This window comes from Ammospiza caudacuta, chromosome 1, assembly GCF_027887145.1.
Source record: "Ammospiza caudacuta isolate bAmmCau1 chromosome 1, bAmmCau1.pri, whole genome shotgun sequence".
Lineage (NCBI taxonomy): Eukaryota > Metazoa > Chordata > Aves > Passeriformes > Passerellidae > Ammospiza > Ammospiza caudacuta.
In genome coordinates this window covers 94,612,670-94,632,875 of record NC_080593.1, presented here as the reverse complement: position 1 = coordinate 94,632,875, position 20,206 = coordinate 94,612,670, and the positions used below count along the sequence as shown (strand labels likewise).

Sequence of the window (20,206 nt, the reverse complement as noted above, 5' to 3'; positions counted from 1 at the left end):
TGTTCTTGGATTTGTGGCTGTGGTTCCATGTGTTCAAGGGTGAGTTAGGATGGCTTTAGAGGTTTGGTTGATGAACAGTAGTTTAATCATGCTATACAATCTAAAATATTAAATTAAATGTACCAGAAAGGTGATTTAAGCTGTTTAGTCTAACTAGATGCCTGTTTTTGTTATCATAATTTCCTTAAATAGAGGATCAAATTCTTCCCACCAGTTCTTAACAGCATATTTTGTTTCTAATGTCAGAAATAAGGACCATTGAAATCTTCTCCTCAGTCACTTTGAATTACTTAAAACGCTTCATGGATTTATAACATTTTCTATTGTCTTGTGCCAAATCACACCCTCCTACCCCTGCTATTTTTTTTTTTTTTTGACAAGCACTTAATGGTCTATAAAGCTTTAAAAATAAAAACCAGTGGAGTGACAGAAAAAATAAAACCATGAAAACTAACTTTCCTTCTGCTGCATGGGCTGCCAGGAAATTCAGGGGTCATGTAGAGTGAGTGTGTTTTCTAATAACAAGCTGTGTGCTCACATACCATGCTTCTTTAAAGGTCTTGTGGTTGGGATCCCAGTGGTATTGATTGGAAACGTGCAAAGAATTTTTATAAGGTTGTTTGAATAGCTGAGTAACTTCTTTTGAAAGCAGTAGAGTGAATACTTCTGCTTTGGAGAGGAATGGTTCTGTGGATGCCTGGGGTGATGATAATGAATGATGGACCTTCAAAATTAAGTCCTATAAATGCAGTTATCCTCTAGAGGATTTAATGAAAACTTAATATTTTAAAAATGTGATTACTTTTAACGTGGAACACTTGGGTGTACCTGTGATGTCTTGGTAGCCATGGTTATGTTCTGATGGGACAACCTAAAAGGCCACTAGTAGACTTGTAAGCACCAACATGTGACTGTATTCACCACAGAATAGTTTTGAATGGTAGAAGTTGGACTCGATCTCAGAAGTCTTTTCCAACCTGATTGATCCTGTGGCTCTAATTCTGTGAAGAGAGGTGATCCATACCATGTTCAAATGCCAAACTGGAGCGTTGGCCTGTGGTGACACATCTGCTGATGCTCTGTTTGCTTTCTCTTGCAGTTTGGGGCAGAGTTCAGAAGGTTCTCTCTGGATCGCTACAAGCCAGGAAAGTTTGAAGACTTCTACAAACTAATTCTTCACATCCATCACATAGCCAACCTGGAAGTGATGATCGGATATGCTGATGTGCATGGAGACCTTCTCCCTATTAACAATGATGACAACTTCTTCAAGGCTGTTTCAAGTGCTCATCCACTGCTCAGGGTTTTTATCCAAAGACAAGGTAAGATGCAGTTTCATTTCAGTGCCTCAAAGTGTGCTGTGGCAAGGGGAAGAGTGGATTTGGGGCACCCATTTAAAGGCTGAAATCCTGTAAGAGGCATCTAGGAGCCAACTTGTTCTTCCTTACAGGCACTTCATTGCAGCTGGCAGGAATGGCATGGCTGCATGGCAGGGAGCAGACTGCAGTGCTGCCTGTAAGGTGTTTGAAGGATACCATGCTGAGGTGAATGTACCTTATGCTGCTGTCCTGTCATCACCCAAGCATGCCAGGTGCACCATTCCCCTTGGTGGAAGGAAGGGATCTTAGTACAACTGCTTCACATTTAGAGATCTTATTTATCCATCTTGATAGTCAGTGTCATAGCCAAGTTATTCATGCCTGTGTGTGAATGCACACAGATGTGTATTTCTGAAAGCAAAAAAAATATTGTCACAAACAACATCTTGTTTGACTCTGTTAACCTGGCAAATTATGATTTTTTTCCCCTCTGTCCTTATACTAATGAATGCTGATTCTTCCCATTTTGAATCATCAAGCAAACCTTGGGAAGGGCTGCCTGAATGTCAAGATGACATCAGGTTTAAGGCCTGTGTGTTATTCTCCTTAAGGACCATGTTTTGCAGTCAAGAGAATTGGCTTTTATAATAAGGTGTCTTCTCACAGAGCTCCTTAAATCCCAGGGAAACCTTACACTGTGTTAACACTTCCTCCACAGTTTTGTTTTTTTTTTCAGCCATGAAGTGATTTATAGCACAGGGCTTTTGGAATTAAAATCTTGTCAGCAACAGATTCAGAAACAAGACTTGATTTGAGACTTGGAGCAGTCATGTGGCTTTTATTTGGCCTGGCCTTTTGCTGCGTACTGATAAGGATTTAGCAAGAGGTTACAACCTGCTCATTGGTGTGAGCTGGTGGAGTGTGTTTGATTTGGTGTCATCAAATACATCTAGGACTGTGTGGCTCCTGTCTCTTCAGAACATATAGTTTGTCTGCCACCTTTTAGATGTGATTTTTAGATACTCAAAGAGCCAATTGAGAAGAGGGTTTAGAGCAGTTTGTTTAGTTGATCTATTAGGTGAATGGAAATGTCTATGGGAGAAAACTTGCTTCTTGTTCTTGTGCAGAAAGTGCAAATGTGTATCACAAATCCAATTAGGTCTTCTTGCAATGCCTGTTAGGGCTTGTTCATGGTGGGTCAAGGCATTAGAAATCCTTTGCATGACTTTGTCAGGCCTACTTCAGTTTAAGTTTATTTGTGTCTCTGGATCAGTCCAGTTCAGAACTCAGTTCTCTGTGCTCTGGACAGACTGCTGAAACCACTGACCTAACCCTGCATTAGGAGGGGTTTGCCACTGAAATGCTGATCACAGAAACAGGCAAATCAGAGAACTGTTGTCTTCTTATAGAAAAATGTCTCCCTCTTCTTCTAGGAGAAGTGTGCTGGTTATTAAGGTTTCTAACTTTTAACCTTAATGGAAAAGGGCAATATTTCCTTTTTAAAAAGATTTTACTTCACCTGTTGTGAAAAGAATCATGCTGACAAATGAAGGAAGAGAGGCCTGTTCTTTCTCGCATGTGGCAAAGCCTGAAATCTTTCCCAACACACCTTCTCCCTCTATAAAGCTGAAGGGAACAGTAAATTCTGGCCCATCCCTTTGCTTGGTGCTAACTTTCATAAGGGACTCCTGAGGTGAACATTTGAGATTAGTACTTGTGGATGACGGTCGCTAACAGTCATGCTCATCTCCTTTGCTTAGACAAAGCCTTTAGAAATTTTTATCTTCAAGAATGAAGGTGAACTCTTCATCTTTTTTTCCTTTGCTCTGCTGGGGTGATAGATCAGTGCTGGTCCTTCTGTTGGAGACCTGCACAGGAGAACAAGGTGACTAGCACCAAGAAATCATTGTGCCATTCAGGGGAATGTGGTGTGCCTGCACCCTGAATTCTGACTTCAGAGGCAGGAAATTAGCATGACAGGGGTGCTAGTAAAATATGTGAGCAGTGTTCTCTTGGTGAGAACAGTGTTCTCTCTCTCCTTCAAAGAGACTGCAGAGCATGGGCTCTCTAGGCTGCTGGATCAGGGATCACTGCTTTTCAGTGGGAGTAGTCCTGGGAGCTGGCTGCCAGAGGTTGTTCTGTGTTGTGGAATAGGGAGAGTTTCAGGGAACAGAGCAGAAGTATGCAGGCACAGGAGGGCTGAATAGTTGAAGGTCAGGTCTCTTTTTCTAGCAAAGCAAACTGTTTATCAACTGCATGATTAGTCATCCTGTCTGTTTTCCCAGTTTGTAGCTGGGTTACCCTTTCTCTTGTCAGGTCAATTTCACAGTCATGTTAAAACACTTAAAACATTCTCAGAGTGGCAAAATAGGTAACTTAGTCTTTGCACAATAATCAAGCAACGGTTTCCTAGTTTGATGTTTTTCATCTAAGCTTAGTCTTGTACTTTTTCAGTTCAAAAGCCTTTCTCTCACTTGTCCCTGGAGGCAAACGCTGTGATAATTGCTTGGACTCTTAATGCCAGGTTGGTGTCCAGGTATGGGATGGCTGTCTTACTCCTCTTTCTCTCTCTCTTTTTCTTTTTTTTTTTTTTTTTGTTCAAATCTCCTGAGCCCCAAATTTTTCAGGATCACAGTAGTCCCACAGGTAGTCCCACACAGGGGATGTTAGTGCTTATTAGCCAGCCATTTTAATAAGAACTAGAACTGAAGTTCCCAGTGTGCTTGCAACAATTGCTGTTCATAGCTTTTGGATCTTGAAGAATCTGGGACATTTGTAGGTTATGTTTGAGTAAATTTGTCTGTAGCAGGTTTTTATAGCTCAGTGATTTGTCTGCTTAAACTATATGGTGCTTTTTTTTTTTTTTTTTCCCTCCAATACCAAATTACAGTGTGGACAAAAATCCTAATTAGAGAACCAGGCTATAAAAAGAAAAAGCAGTTTTCCTTTGACTTGCTTTCCCAGGCTGCAAGTATGGGTCATGTCCTGTGTTGTAAACTGACGTGGCTCTTTTGGCTTTGTTAGTAGAGTAGTGATTTACAACTGATGTTTTGAGCATGAGGATTTGTTCACTCAGCTGTAAGTGATACCAGACACACACAGAATTCCCTATGGAAGGTGCCTGCTGCTGTGGAAGGGGTAGATGTCTCAAAGACCTTAGAACAATGCAGGAACTTGAGGATGTGTTTGACTTGCTCCATAATAACTTTTGCATTTTACCCAAGACCTGCATCAAGGAAGAGCTTATCTGATGATGCTGATCATGTTTTTCAAGACTGTTTGGTCTGTGTCTGATTTAAACAACAGCACTTGAAACAATCTCTTGTGTACTGCAAAAATATTTAATTGTGACCTATGAATTCAAGCAGAAACATAAACCAGAAAAAACTGAAAGGAGTTAATGTTACATATTGTGAAAGCACTACATTATTTCTTGTATGATTAAATGGAATGAAATTATTATCAAATCTTGCTTTAATGCCTGTCTCACAGAGGCGCACAGTATGTGTTGAAACTGATCTGTATTGGATCATTCTAAATAGAATGGAATAAGAGGCAGAATTATAATGAGTTCTTCATTGTAAACCTGCCTCAAATGACTCCTTGAGTTTTGCAGTGGGAGTATAAGGTTGTAAGTGGAGGTCTACCAAGTAAAAGAGATTTGAGAATTTCTCCTCTTTTGCTTGTGTTACCCACTGGGGTGTGTTCAATCTAGAAAGTTCAGAAACTCAAGGAAGTGTGGCAAAGTGAACAAGCTGATCACCCTGTCAGTACTCTGCGCAGTGTTTTTTTCCCAAGGTTTCTTTTTTCCAAATGGTATGTCTTGGAAAAAGGACCAAGTGTAGCTAGCAGAGTGAACAGAGTGGTTAACTGAGCACACTGCTGTGAATCCAGGCTAATGATTCTAATACTGGGAGAACTGATGAAGGCTGCTGATGTCCAAACCTTCACTTCCTACCAGGAACAGCCAGGTTTTTATAGGGTTTGCATGGGCAGTAACAGTTGCAAAGGAGGTGGGAGAGGTGGTGCACAGTCTATCTGGTCTCATTCTGGTGCCAGACTGAGGTCAAATGAACTCTCCCGAGAAGCCTTTCTGTTTTGTCCACAACAGGAGGTATGTTCTGATTCTATAAAAAAAACAAGAAATTAATAAAGGGGGAGAGGGCACTTTGTCAATCGTAAAGCAAATTCTAGATCAAATTCACAATCTTTCCATCAGTAAAGTTACTTTTAAAGCTTTGTAAAGGTTTAAATGGTTTCATTGTGTGTCCTGCAAGTAGGAGACAGATGAAGCACTGAAGTGGCAGGTGACAAATTTGTATTTCAGGTTAACTTTGTCAAGTATTACACTTCCTGCAGGAACAGGAAAGGCAAAAAAAAATCTGAACAAGCTGAAGAACATTCTAATAGCCATTACACTAAACACACTCCACAGCAAGATGGAGCAGGGCCTTACATCATAAACTAGTAAAACCACAAATTAACTGCAGCTGTTAATTGACATGGATGGAAGTTAGAGAAGGCTGATGACTTCTGATATCTGTGTTGTCTTGCATTTTGCAGTCTAGAAAACTGATAGTATGTAAAAAGCCATCAAGTAACACCTTCAGAAACTTGGTATAAGTGTCTTTTCTTTTGTAGTTATATTTTTTAATAGTCCATTACTGTTACAGTGAACCAGCACTGAACACCAGTCATTGCGTTCCTCCTCCAGTGGTTAAAACTGCTGTCTACCATCAGTTCTCACTTAAAGCTTGATCCAAAATCAACAGGGGAAAAATGTGCATTTACCTGGTTGGGTTTTGGATTTGGCTTGTTTCAATGTGAAGATTGGAAGATGCTGTTTTTCTGCAACTGCATACAGTGACTAATGTATTTAAACTGCTGTGCCATGCAATATGTTTGTGCATGTTCAGAAGCAGTTCATAACTCTGCAATTTGTTATTTACCTGGCAAAGTTTCGTGCAGCTCTAAGTACCAACATCTGTGCTTAGCTTTCTTGTATTATAAAATCAGAGCAATCACAATCAGTTTTAAAATAAAAATGTTCTAATGGGAATCATGCCCAGGTCTGCCTGAAAAAGCAATGGTGGGTTGTTTTATTGTCTTCCATACTCTGAGCAGATAATCCCCAGGAATGGTTGTTGGCTGTCTAACCACATGTGTTAAACACAAAAACTGGCTTTAAGGCAGCAGCTATTTCCAGCTACCTAAAACTTTTAACTCTATGCTCAGCCTTCTGGAGTGGGTACAGTTACAAAAGTTTGAGTTCAATTCCTTCACATCTTGTTTTTGGTTCTTCAGTAGCTCTCCTGTTTGTTTTGCAGCACAGGCATTGACTTTGTTTTCTCAAAATGTCATATTTCTAAACAAGAACAATGTGATTTTACTGCTGCTGTCGAAGGTATTTGATATATTAAATAATACAGCAGTTTGCAGCACATATTAAGGGAAAATACTGAACTCCTTCTGCTCTTCCTTTTGGTTAAGCTGAGCAGATTTTCACAATGGTCATCTAGGAGTCTGAGAGAATAGAATAAATTTTATTAAGCTGTGCAGAGAAGGTGATTTGAGGTCTTCAGTTTATCTGCTCCAAAGGAGGGTGGAAGAGTGAAGAAGAAACTCTGCTGACACTCAGAGTAGCTCCAGGGTGCACTGGAGGACGTGGCTCTGCTGTTGGTCACTGTCCCAAGGCTGCTTCCCTATCTCCTCTGCCCTGGCACTAACGTGACCCAGTGGCTGAGCTCCCTGAGCCAGCTCTTGGGCAGAAAACAAGTTGCTTGAGTGAGGAGCTAGCGTGGGATGGGCAGATTTAAAGCAACTTAACATTGCCATGAAGCCTCTGCTTTCTGGGAGGAAGAACTTGTCTGCTTCTAGCCTTTGGAAGTGTGCAATTCCACTGTGTTTGGAAAGGAGAAAAAGCATCTTGTCTTAGCTTTGACAAGATTAGAGGATGGTGGTAAATTTCATGCTAGTATATAGGAATTGCTGCTGGGCTTATATTAAATCCTTTCATGACTTTCTTCAGAAACATTTCTGGTTTTGAGCTGGAGGGGTCTGTGAAAGCTTGTCAAGCCAAGTAATCTTTGTCCCACTCAAGTCCTTTGATATTTGAAGATAAGTAAAATGCAGCTGTTTGTTCCAGTGAAGTCTGGCAACAAATTACTGTAGCTTCTCTGTTCCACCTTTCATGTGCAAATGATGAGACTGGGTAATCATTATCGTTCTACTGGTTTATTAAGCAACTTTAAAAACATAAAGTTTTTAATCTGGCTTGTCAGACATAAACAAAAAACAGGCTTGGATTTTGTTGCTTGCATGGCTAGTGATACCTGGTGCCTGAGCATAGCCACTGTGAGGCTGCTTCTTTCCTTCTCCTTGAAAACTCCATTTCTAGAATATTAGGATATTTGATTTTCATCACCAGTTACTTTTAATTGCAACTAGAACAGCTACTAAGGAAGAATTTCAGTGAAAGAGGGATGGAAATAGCATAGTCTACAGCTAGGTTTTGTGGGCTCAGTGGATAGCTGATAGTGGGAACTGTTGCAGAAATATGTGCTGCATAAATATTTGTAGTTGCAGTGTACAATAAGCACAGAATAGAAGCCTGGCAAAAACAGCAAGCGTTTGTTGCACTTCTGTGTTAAAGCAACATGGAATTTGTTTTCGGTTTCAAAGTTTAATAACTTAATAATAAATACACATAACCAACTATATTAAGCATAAAAATAGACTTTCACAGTCTTAAAAATTGCATCAAGCTTATGCCACCACCACACACTGTGCTGAATTTAGGCTAAAGAAACTTGTTTACAATGGGAACTCGTGCAGCCTTTAATAGGAGGCTCTCCTCAACTCCATGCCTAGCTTCAGTTCCTAACCCACGTAAGAGCGAGCAAATAAACACTCTTCTGTCCCTCCAAACTTCTGTTTGTTGTCTCATACTTGTGGATTGCTGCCCTACAAGTACTTTAAAAAACCAAAATACAAGAATTTTCCAGTTACATGTACTCACAGATAGTCTCAAGTAATGCTATTTCTTGGTTCCATCAAACCAAGAGGTTTGATGCTTTTTCTTTAAGATAGTGAAGCTGACAGGTGGCTTGGCCGTGTAGAAACAGTGGTAAGGAAACTTGTCAAATGATCCACCTCTGTTATGGCTCCTGTATGAGGGGAATTTTCCACTATTTACCTTTTCTTACCTTAGTAGCCAAAACAAGAGATTCTGTTTCCTGCTCATGGCTCAGGTTTTTTCCTGTTGGACCTAGTTGTCATTTCCCTTCTGTGAGTGATGGAAACAAGTATAATGTGCAGATAATAATGTGCAGGACAGTTTCTTCTTTGACACTGGATTTTCCATAGCACATGAAGGTAGATGGCACAGTGCAAATACAAACATTAACTCAAGATTCAGGCCTTCAGGAATAGATTTTCTGCTGAAATTTTGAAGCATTCTAAACCCTTAAGAACATTAAAGGTCTTAGGACAACTTAATTGGTAGACTCTTGCACTGAAAAGAAGCATGCAATGAAGGATATTTCTGCTATGTGTTTGTAGTAGGCATTGAAAAATTAACTCCAAATATAGTTCAGCAAATACAACTCCACTGAAACTAATTTTTAAAATGAATGAAACCTCCTCATTTTTCTTCAGTCTGCCTGTGTTGTTGGGATTGTGTGTTTCAAATTTAAATGGGTCAGTATTAACTCTGCATAAGAACTCTGGGTATTTTTCAGCTCCAAGAGGCAAAGCAGTCTGGGGGAGGCTGAATGAACCCTTTCTTGAACCTGCCCCTGATGATGATCTCCTTGGATCTTATTTTTTCCTCTGCGCTATGTTTAGAGTAGTTACAAATCCTGTGGGAATATTAAGGAAACTATTAACCTAGAAAACTTCTCTGTTGTTCTTGCTCTTCAGGCCCCTGCCATATGCTGATATTAAGTAACCTCTGAAAGCTCCACATGAATAATTTCTGCACCGCTGATCTCCCCTCCCACCCCCAATATTCTTGTCATTTTGCTCTTCTGCTTTTTCTCCCATGGTTTGCTTTTTTCTTCCTCTCAGCTGGTGGCTTTCTACTCCTTCCCTCAGGTTTTCAATTGCTCTGCAATGCTGTTGCTTCCGTGGGCAGGAGAATGTGTTAGGTGAAAGCACTCAAGGGCTAGTGTTGCTTTACTCTCAGCACTAGAAAAAGCCTTGGAGAGCAGTTTTGCATTAGAAATAATAGATTACTTGAGCATTAAAAAAAAAAGAGGTTGTAAACTTTTAAAGAAAAATGACAATTTAATTGCAATTGATATATAAATAAGAAATTCTGTGCAGTCTGGTATCTTTAGAAACCAGCTGGAATTCAGTGGAGTTGGGGAAAAGCTCTGTCTGCAAGGGCACTGCAAGGCTGCCCAGCTGCTGGTAGTGGTGAGCTCTGGGCCAGCCTTTCTGCCTCTTCAGCTGCTGTAGGTGAACACAACTGCTGCCTTTAAAGCTGAGTTACCAGCTGGGATTTGAAAAGGGCTAAAGCTGTTTCCCTCATCCCTGGATGCCATGAAGGTGTCCTAAGAGAAGGTCTGTTAGTTATGGCCTCGGGATGGACACTGGTGGTACCGTTTGTTCACTTTATTAGCCTGGTTTAGTACAGTATGGCTTTGTGTTCATTCTGCCAAGCAATTTGGTAGTTTTCGTAGTATGATGCAGTGATTTTGTATACAAAGTAATGTAATCTCTACAGTTTTGCTTTTGTGAGCTTACTGAGGTCTAGTTTGAAAAGCAGCTGACATGAGTAAAGGAGAGGAAAACCCGTTGTGTTAACTAAACACATTGTGTTAATCAGAAAATCATGGAGTTTCTTGCACTTTGGGAGAAATTCTTTCTGACTCTGAATGAATAAATGAATGCTTTATAATAGAGCCCATAAATAACTCCTAGGGTAGTACCTTTGTGGCTAATAAAAATTAAAAACTGAGTTTCCTAAGCTTGTATTCCTTGAAGCAGCATGATTTTAACATGCCTTATCCTTTGGGGCAGTGGAGGGTGGCGGGGGAGTATAAGGCATTTGGAGTACAGTTTGCAACAAGAAATGTTAAAAATCTTGTTTCAAAACAATTCCTAGCTGAGACAAAGAATATCAATTGCAGGAGGAGTGTTTGTAGCTGCATTATTCTTCAGTCACTTAAAAGTGCACTGAACACTAATGCAGTGTACTCATTGCATTTTAAAATCCCTGTGTGTTAGAGAGGAGAAGACAGCTAGGACATTTGTGCATCAAATCCTGGTACAGGATTTATCTGTACTGCTTACAAAATGTGTGATCCTTGCTTTCCGTGTTAAACTGAACTAGGGTCATACAATGCTATGGTTCAAAAGTTGCTTCTTCATCCATGAGGTTCTTTAATGAGGGAGTTACTTTTCTCTATGGGTAACCACATGATGTCTCCATTTATCAGCTTGTACCCAAAAGTATCCCAAATGTTTGCCCTCGGCGGACAATAATTGAGGGCAAACAGTGCTGACAGTGATCTGCTAGTGAGCTTAACTTGTTCATGGGTGACTGAAAATGCTAATACTGGTCATGATTTTTGCTAGATCTGGCTAACATTTCTTGTGTACATAGACCAAGCCCAGAGGCACATCATATTATGTTTCTAAGTTGATCTCAGTAGTTGCGTGGCTGGTGCCTTTCTGATCTCATCAAGGAAATCTGTGCTTGTAATGGGCTGTGACTCTGAAAAACAGGAAACTTTTTTATTTAACTTAATTTAAATAAACTTTATTTAACTTCTGTTGAAGTCTCTTGCCTTTTGCTTGTGGATGCAAAGGTGCTGCTGATAGTATTGTGGAATTTTCTCTTCCCTGTTTTTTTTGGCTGACTTCAAAGGCAACATAACAGCATTACCTGGCAGCTTTTGTCACCCGTGTCTAGAGTTAACATTTCTTGCCCTGAAAAAGAGGAATTGAATGGCTGTCTGCAGGCTGGCCCAAGGGTCCTAGGCTGTCCCCCAGAAGAACAGTAGTTCCTTGTACTGTATTTTGCCTAAAGTGGGATTTTACTTCTCCTTCCTTGATGTGCTTGGCTACCATACCATAGCACACTTTCCCTGCCACAGCTTCCAGTCACCTGGCAGAGGACATGCTGAGTAACAAAGGAGTGTGGTCCCTGTGGGTGTCACAGAGGGTCTGTGTTAGAGGCTGCTCTTTGCTGTACACTGCTCTCTGTTGTACAGGTGCTGCTGGGCACTCTGGGGTTCAGGGAGGTTTTTAGCTCATCTCACAGGCACACCATGCTATAAGGGATGGAGAGAAGAGGAGAGAGAGAGCTCTGGGAGAAGCTGCAGACTGGAGATCTGTTGTGATGGAACATGTTCTGCTGTGGGCAGGGTGGCTTGGCAGTACCTCAGAACCCATCTCCTGTCTCTGAAACATTCCCAGAAGCAGCTGGCTACAGAAGCCAGCTCATGGGGTGCAGATCACAGGAAACAGCTTGCTGCAGCAAACTCATCTTCCTTTGCTCAGGTGACCCCTGAGCAAGGATACGTGTCATCTGCACCAGCTCTGGCACGTGCACAGTGGTGGTGAGCAGAAAGGATATTGTGGGAGGTGTGTGCCAAGCCCTCTCTTACAGTGGACTTAGCAGTGTTGATCACCAGACCATGTGCAGAGCATCCCTGCAGCTAGTTTGTCCTGTCTCTGGATGCCTGGAATAATAATTTCCCTGGGTGGATTTTTTTAGCACTGTACCTCATTCGGTCCCAGTTCAGCTGGTAAGTGGTGACAGTGTCCCACACCCTTCCTCTCAGCAGTTGCAACCTGAGATCCCAGAGCTGTGTTGCATCATGAGGAAGTACTGGAGCTGCAGAGTGTGATCCAGGTGCCTTTCTACCATGATGGATGTCATACAGTGTGTGGGTAGCACGCTCCGGAGTCTTGTTGGTCTGGTTTATGGGTATGTGCTTATCTTGGAAAATCAGAGTTCCTAGCACCATCTGCCTTCAGAAATGTTATTGCCTCTGTTTCAGACTGCTTCAGTTCCATGTAGGTGTCCCAAGAGAGCAGAAAGAGATCAGTGTGATGAAGATTCTTACCTTTGTGCATCAGCATCAGCTGTGAGAGAACCTGCCAGTGTAACCTAGGTTAGCTGGGCTGCCTGCCAGCATCTTGCTGAATGGTGCCTTTCCAAGGTGACTCTCACAACTGGTGTGAATGGAACAATTCCAGCAAACCAGGTCTCCCTGCCTTAGAGACCTCCCAGCACTACCAGGCGGTGTCAGTAACATCAATTGCTGCTTGCACATGGAAGTAACAAGCATCTCTGCAACAAGATAACAAAAGGTTGCATCCCTGCTCAGGGGGGATCACCCCGAAGGGAATGCTGCTGGAGATACTTCAGGAGCTGTGCTGAGATCCAAAGCTCTGAAAAGGTGGCTTGCTACAGTCCTGTGTCTGTAAGGTGCATAAAGGCTCTGGCATGGCCTTGCATCCCTCCTGCATGATAGGGCTGTGTCAGCTCTGTGCCATGCAGTTATGGGTCTCTGTCCCTGTTCATTGCAGGGGGTTGGACTAGATGACCTTTAAAGCCACCTTCCTCCCCAAACTCCTCTGTGATTACTCACATTTGGTTCCTGCTGTCTTGCTGAGACATTGTTCCCTGACTCTTAGTGTTTGTACTGTTTCAAGACAAACATAAGATTTGCTTACGTTATTAGCTTTCATGCAGCCTAAAATAAATCAGGAGTGCTTGTTATTGCATGCAGTGAACCCTGTCCTGTTGAACATGGTGTTTGGCTACAGCACACGTGGATGGGCCCTGGGAGCTGATCCAGAGGTTGGTGCACTTTGGTGCAAAGCATCAGGGCAGAGGTCAGGATCAAAGTGGAAGTCTTGTCCCTGTTGAGGTGCAGTCTGGGTCTCTTTGGGTTCACTAACTTCTAGCTGTGCACTGGGCTGCTTCATTAGCTTGCAGGAGGTCTGATGGTTCTGAGATTGCTGTCTTCATATCTCTGAGGTTTCCTTCAGAATCTACTTCCCACAAACAGAAAGTTCTACTAAAATTCAAAGTGCAGGGGAAGAGAGAATGCCCAGGAAATATCTGTGGGAAGGATGGGGGGGAAAAAAAGACAAAACCTCACTGGTTTTAAAAATAAACACTTCAGTTCCAAATTCACATATTTTATCTGCAAAACCTTGCTTCCTAGATCTTTTGCCTAAAGACTTTTTCTTAATGTAGTTAAAACATGAGTAATTTTAAAACAAATAATCAGCTTAACTCTATAGCACTTAGCATTCTCAACCAACTGGCTGGAAAATACAAGTGCAGAAACAGTAGCTGTTCTGGACAGCAATTTGAGAGACTTAGGTAGCTGAAATCCCACAATCTGGCTAGAATGCCTTTGGAGAAACCCTATCAGGGAGGACATCACAAGGAGGCTGGATGTAGAATTTGGATAGTAAAGTACAGTATACAGTTCAAGTGTTTTATCAGACACTGAAAATACTGGTATTGGGAAGAAACAGAGTCGTTGTAATATTTGTCTATGCTTGTTTTTATCTAAATCTCAACTCAATCTTCGGTAGCTTGAATGTCAGTAAAATTTTTCTAAGGTGTGGAAGAGTAGAGCTATTGAAACACAGCCCCTGAAGTTGTTTGCAGTGTAGAGCTTCCATGGAGGGCTTTGTTTTTCATTCTTCAGAGTGGTGCTTCTTTTGGAAATAGAGGTTGGGAGACTGATTGTTGCCAAGCTGGCAGTTCACTCAAGTGGTGTGTCTGCCAGGGTGGTGGCACAGTCACTGCCACCAGCCACTCCTGAGTAATGTAATCATTTCCATGATAAAGCAGATGAGCTTTTGCAACTTGCAGAATCCTGCTTTCCCAACAGCCGGAGGTGGGTATGCTTCTTTTTGTGCTCTTGTGATGTGCAAGCTGTGTACCTCCTTATCATCCCAGCAGGAGCTGGGCAAACAGCTTTTGCACTGGTCTGATCAGATTTTATTGAGGACAACAATCATCAGATGTTTTTAAGACATTTAATTGTTTTTAAAGATGGGGGAAAATACTAAGGAGTTTAGGTCTGTTGTCTAGTGCACCTTCAACTGGGAAATAATTGCCAGCTAATAGTTTTAAAATGGTTATGATGAGTAATCTGCTCAGAACACATGTATACATTTCTGAGTGGTTTACTTTGATTAAAAACACTCTCAAATGCACAATTCCACAATTTTTTAAAAAAGTTGTTTCCAATCTGTCATTTTCTCTGTGTCTCTCCAAACATCAGCATGGTACCACTGCTACACTGCTGCTCTTTATTTGTACTCTCATTCCCAGCCCTCCCAAGGGGGCAGTGACCAGTGACAATCTGAATAGGCAGCAGCCCAGGACTGTTGGAGGATGGTGAGGTTCAAAGCTGATGGGCCAGGTTCAATTAAAGTCCTATAAAAACTCCAAGGAGAAGAATTGTTCCTCCAAATTGGGTTAGAAGGTATAAAAATATATATTCTATATATCTCCTCATATATGAAGATGGTTGTGTCTGACAGCTCAGAGGATCTGGTGTGACCAGTGCAAGACAAAGAGGCTCCTGTGTGTGGGAACTCTCTTGCCCAGCAGATGTGTAAATTGGGAGCTGTTAAACAGCTTCCACTCTTCAGACGTGTGTTTGTCTGTTTTCAAAGCAAAAGATGGAGTTTAAAGGGAAGCCTACAACCACAGCCACCTTCTTTATGGTCATCTCTGTGGATTCCTCTGGAAATCCTAAATATGGTATGTTATGCCTGTAGTTTAAATACAGGATTTACAGGAAGGAAGGAAATTTTATTTCAACTGTTTTGAAACTGTGTGGTACAATCTTTTTTGTATTGGAATACATTTACAAGAAGTCTTGGGCATATTTACTCCCTGTGCTCTTCGTGTGGCAAAAATTGGAGAAGAACATCACTTCATACATCATAACATCCATTCAGTTACTTTTTTTGCCAGGTCCTCTTTGAAATGAGAGATTTTCATTATTTTTTAAAAAGACCAACCAACCAAACTTAACAATGGTTGGTTTATTATTTGGTACGTTGACTCCTTTCTGCAGCTGCTGGGAGGTGTTACATGTCCAGTTTTATTATCTCAGCAGAAGTTGGGTAAACAACTCCTGTGCTGGTGTGACACATTTGAAGCAGTCAAAAGCTGCTTCTGAGCACATCCCTTCTGTAGGTAGAGAGAGGAGCTGTGCTGTGGGTGTGTTGTCTCATGTACCTGTATTATCTTTGAGAGGGAGGTGAGATACTGGCTCCTTAAATAACAACTCTGGTCTTAAATAAGCATTTCATAATGAAGTTATTTGACTCATCAGCTACTGGGAATAGCCCAGGTCCATTTTGCTCGTGGGGAAACAGGGCTCCGTGGGAGAGGCTTTGTGAAGGCTTAGCACAATTCTCTGCTTGCAACTGCATTTAGTCCGTGTTTTCTCTTGTGGCAGGAATGCAGTGTGGTGGTAAATTGGTTAAGCTTGGGGCATGAGGTCCTCTCCTAGGCTGCTTGTGCAGCTCCATGGTTCTTTTGCAGAAAAAGGAGGAAGAGACCTTATTTTGGAGTGCTGCCACTGTGTCCGCTGAATCATGACCATGAAAACTGCTGAAGGGGGTCTGTGCTAAATAACAAGTGTTGTATGCCAATGGTTATTTTTGGTGGTTTCAATTACAATCCTCCTTTCTCCAAAAACCACACTGGTGTTTGTGTAAATGGATGCTGAACAGCAAACAGCAAAGCCATTGAGTACCAGAGCCAGATCTGAAGAAGAGTGGACACATTTGCAGCAATGTGCCTGCTCTTCTCAGCTGTTCCACCCTGTGACCCTCAGCCTCTTCCTTGTGTAAACATAGATGGAAACAGCCAGGGACATCTGTATTTAGGAGCAATATCAGGAGCTTAGCTGGGAAGAGGGAGCACAGAGGATGGAGCAGTTGTTAGTCTATTCAGGCTTTGTCTCAGTGGGAAAGTATGAATGCATTTGATACTGTATTTGCATTCCTGGCTGGCTGGGACCCAGCACTGACCACGGTGCCTGCTGATGCTACAGAGATTGCTCTGGCTTTTAGTACATGGGTGAAGGAAGAATACTTGAAGAGCTTATTAATAGGTTGAGAAAAGCAACCTTCTTTCTTTCCTTTCACTTTTTCCTCTTTTTGTATTTCTTTCTTTTCTTGTTCTTCCAGCAAGACTCACTGTTTAGACATCTTGTGAATAAATGAAGGAAACTTTTTGACTTCTGTTTTGAGGGGAAGCCAGGAGTGACTAACATTCCTTAATCTGATTTTATTGCACATTCTTGTCTTGGATATGTTTTCTCTTTTTTCCCTAACCAGAAGAAGAAAACAAACCCTGATGCAAGTGGCTTCTAAGCTCTGTCTTCCTGTAGCTCCACATGTAGCTCTCTGTATCCGTTTGGGAACTGACTTCACATATTGTTTTTCTTTTCATGCAGAAGATCTTTCTGCAAACTGTGGCTTGAATAAAAACAGGAGGGAGTTCAGATACTGGGAGTCCCTGGTGTCTGCTGAGGCAGGCAGCAGATAATCCCTGCTCTGTTCTGTACATTCATTAGCATTCTAGAAATACCTGACGTGTCTGTTTCCTGATTAGGAGATCTCTAGTCAAATGCTTATTTTCTCACAGGAAACAAAGTATTCAGAATTTGTCTGGAAAAATTTAGGAATGCCTTTCCATGTACATAACTGGCTTTCTTTCATTTGCACATGTTGCTGGCCCCTGTTTGTCAGGGACCTCTCTGCATCCTGGTAAAATTTTTGACACACAAACAAACCACACTAACTTGCTCCCTGCACCCCCATAAATTTCAATTTCTGCTTCTTCCTTTAATTGGCAGATGTGGGAGATGGGCTTGACAAGAGTTGAGAGAATTGAAAATGATTCGAAGGGGAGGGTTATCCTAAAGGAATATGATCAAAGCTGGCTGTTATCACTGAAATATGATTGTTGCTATTGATGCTTGCTTGCAGCTTGTTAAGTCTTATGTATGTGTACAGTTTCATTTTGTAGGCAGATGGCTTTTAAGTCAGATAATGAGTTCTGAGTATGCTCTCCTAAAGTGAAACGCTGCTTCCTTCCTTTCCGTCTGCCCCCCACAACATGAAGTTTAAAGTCTTCAGCTAACCAGGAGTGCTCCATTCTACCAAAGACAAAATGTGTCCTGTTTGTTTAATAAATAATCAGCTGGCTTTGATTTTTTGGCTTAATTTACTCCAAGTGCTTGGGGGTGGCTAGATGGGAATGTGGTGTAGGGGGTGGAGACTTCCAAGGAAAAATTCAAGGAGTAGAAAATTAAAGTAGCAGAGTATATCCTGTGCAGGCTGGGGAGGCAGCACTGCAGAGCAGTCTGTTGCTCGTAGTTTCAAAGAATGAAACAGTAACTTCCAAGAACGTATGTTATAGTTAGGTAAACTTTATAGCTAGGTAAACTTCAGCTGCTTTATTTAGTTCTGACAGGATGTTTCTATTTGCAAAGCCCTTGCATTCTAGAGTCTGTGGTCAACTTCTGAGACACTTCTGAAAGTTGTCTATTTTTCATAGTTACCAAGGAAAAAAGAATTTGACCTGAAAACACAAGCCGTGCAAGTATCTAAGGGCATAGTGGTACAGGCAGCTGCATTTTGGCTGCTCTGCTTTCTTGGCTGAACATGACCTGGTTTTGCTCCAGAAGCCACATAGCTGGGTTAGTGTGGTGCCAAGCTCATATTCCTGTGCCTGGTGTCTGGAGTGGGCTGGGAGAGCAGCCATCCTCTGTGGACAGGAGAGCAATGCCCTTGGCCTTGGTCCTTTGTGGGTGAATTAACAGAACTATGTATATTTGTTTTATTTTTGCTGCTCTGTGCCCTGTTTCTGGGTGAGGAAGTGGAGGAGGGGAATTTACAATGTGAGGCTCACACCAGTTATTTGCTATACTATAAACAGACATTTTCTCTACTGCACCTCAATTTTTGGAGCATATGTGGTATGGACAGTTCTTTACCAGCAAAGAAAAATAAGAAATTATTATTATTTTTTTGGCTGCACAGGTGCTCTTTAAAATAAGCACCTGTGCAGCCAAAAGGGTCACTGGGTGACAGCAAACAAATGCATGCCCTCAGGGTGCAGATTTTTCCTGAGAAGTTTGTATGGTCTCTATCACCATGCATTACAGGAAGGAAAAAAATTGGTGGCTAACCTCAGTCCTTGGATGGTGACTCACAGCAATGGGGACTAGAAGGAAAGGTGGCCTCAATGAGGAGGGGGGACTGAAGGAGACTGCTGTTTGAGGGCAGAGAAGCAGACCCTGCTGAAAGCACAGGGATCTGGCTTTGCTACTCACACTGTTTCCTAGTTTGATTTCAATCTCCCATTGCATGCACCGAGCTACCCTGGTTGTTGCTTTCTGAACCAGCTGGGGAGAGTGATGCAGACAAATGCTGTCAGCCTCAGGAGCATCAGTGGCTGTGGTGATGGAGGGAGGAAATGAAATGCCAGTGTATTGATGTAAAAGTCCTTTGGAAGAGGAGGAAAACTTACTTCATGGAGTTTTTCTACTTATACTCAGTTTTCTGCCATCCACTGCCTGGCAGTGTCTTTCAGATTGCTATTGCACCGAAGCTTGGAAGACTTTGAATTATAATATATTATAGTATGCATATTAATAAGAGTTTATTTTTTTTTTCTCTTGAAATAAACAAAACCACTCCCACTTGGTATCTCCTAGCTGGAGAAAAGCACACTGTTCCCCTTGTGCTTTCCTCCTCTCTATCTCAAGCACTCTTTTGTGCTGTGAGAAGTTGCTGCAGATCTGCTGTGTAGATCGTGCAGCTTTGTTCCCTCAGCTGCCACAAGTGTAACCCCTGTCTATGTTCATGTGGGCAACAGTGCATCTCTGGGAGCCTGGGGAAGACATGCATGTGGAAAGAGGGAAAAGTGTATGGTCCTGTATTAAGCAATTAAGCTGAGACAGTAACTGGAAGTCTTGGGAGTGTTTTGAGTATTACTTGAAGCTCTTCAAGGCATGTAAGGGTGTGTGTATGTGTGTGTTTGTGTGTCATTTATATTCTCTGCAAAAGCTTCCCACAAGTGACAGTCTCTTTTAAAAGCAAGATTGTTACATAGGACCAGATTATGCTTTCAGACTTTGCAGCCTAAGCAGAGCATCCATCTTTTCTTGGCCCATGGCCCTGCACAGCGCTGCCCATATGCCTGATGGTAATGCCCATTTTCTGGGGAAGGTTCCTCAGCCGAGGAGCTTTCAAGTTCACAGAGTGGCTGCTGATACCCCTCCCACTCCACCAGTAAATGCTTTCAGCTGGACCAGAGTCCTTGTCCTGGTTGCTGTTTCCCATCCCTCCCTGCTCCTGCAGCAGCCCAGCACCTGGCCCATGCAATGAGTTTGTCAGTGCAGTGTCTTCTTCCTCCCTCACCACTCCTTGCCTTGAGCCATTTCCTAAGCAATGGTGAAAGTGGCAGGGGAGTGCTTCAAAAACAGTTGTAAAAGCTGTCAGCTGTCTTTAAAGTCAGTGGTTTTGTTCAGTTTTGTCAATGGCAGACTAGGGAATGTGACATAAAAACATGCTGCAAAAATTGCAATAATCAATAAAATCAGAACACTGGAAGCTGAGAAGCAATTTGGCACAGAGGGAGCCTCTATTTAATGTTGTGTGCTCTTTTTTACTATTAATCCTTCATCTTATGAAAGAAGGGTCCAGAGGTATGCAGCAAGAAGGCAAAGAGACTTACGAAACTTTTTTCCTTCTCTTGTTTCTCAAAGTGAGCATATGAACTGAGGGGGGAGAACAAGTGTCTGATACTGGTATGGGATAAAGGCATAAGAAGTTTAGTATGCCTGCCTTTTATATTCTGATTTGGGTGAGGA

General features: G+C 42.0%; 1 protein-coding gene across 1 annotated transcript in view; it reads left to right on the top strand.

Moving 5' to 3' along the window:
• Positions 1 to 20,206, top strand: part of PARD6G (par-6 family cell polarity regulator gamma) — a 64,741-nt gene that overhangs the window by 11,894 nt on the left and 32,641 nt on the right. The window contains exon 2 of the mRNA XM_058809983.1: positions 1,100 to 1,322. Within this exon, the coding sequence (XP_058665966.1) occupies positions 1,100 to 1,322 (223 nt within the window). The remainder of the gene's footprint in view (positions 1 to 1,099; positions 1,323 to 20,206) is intronic.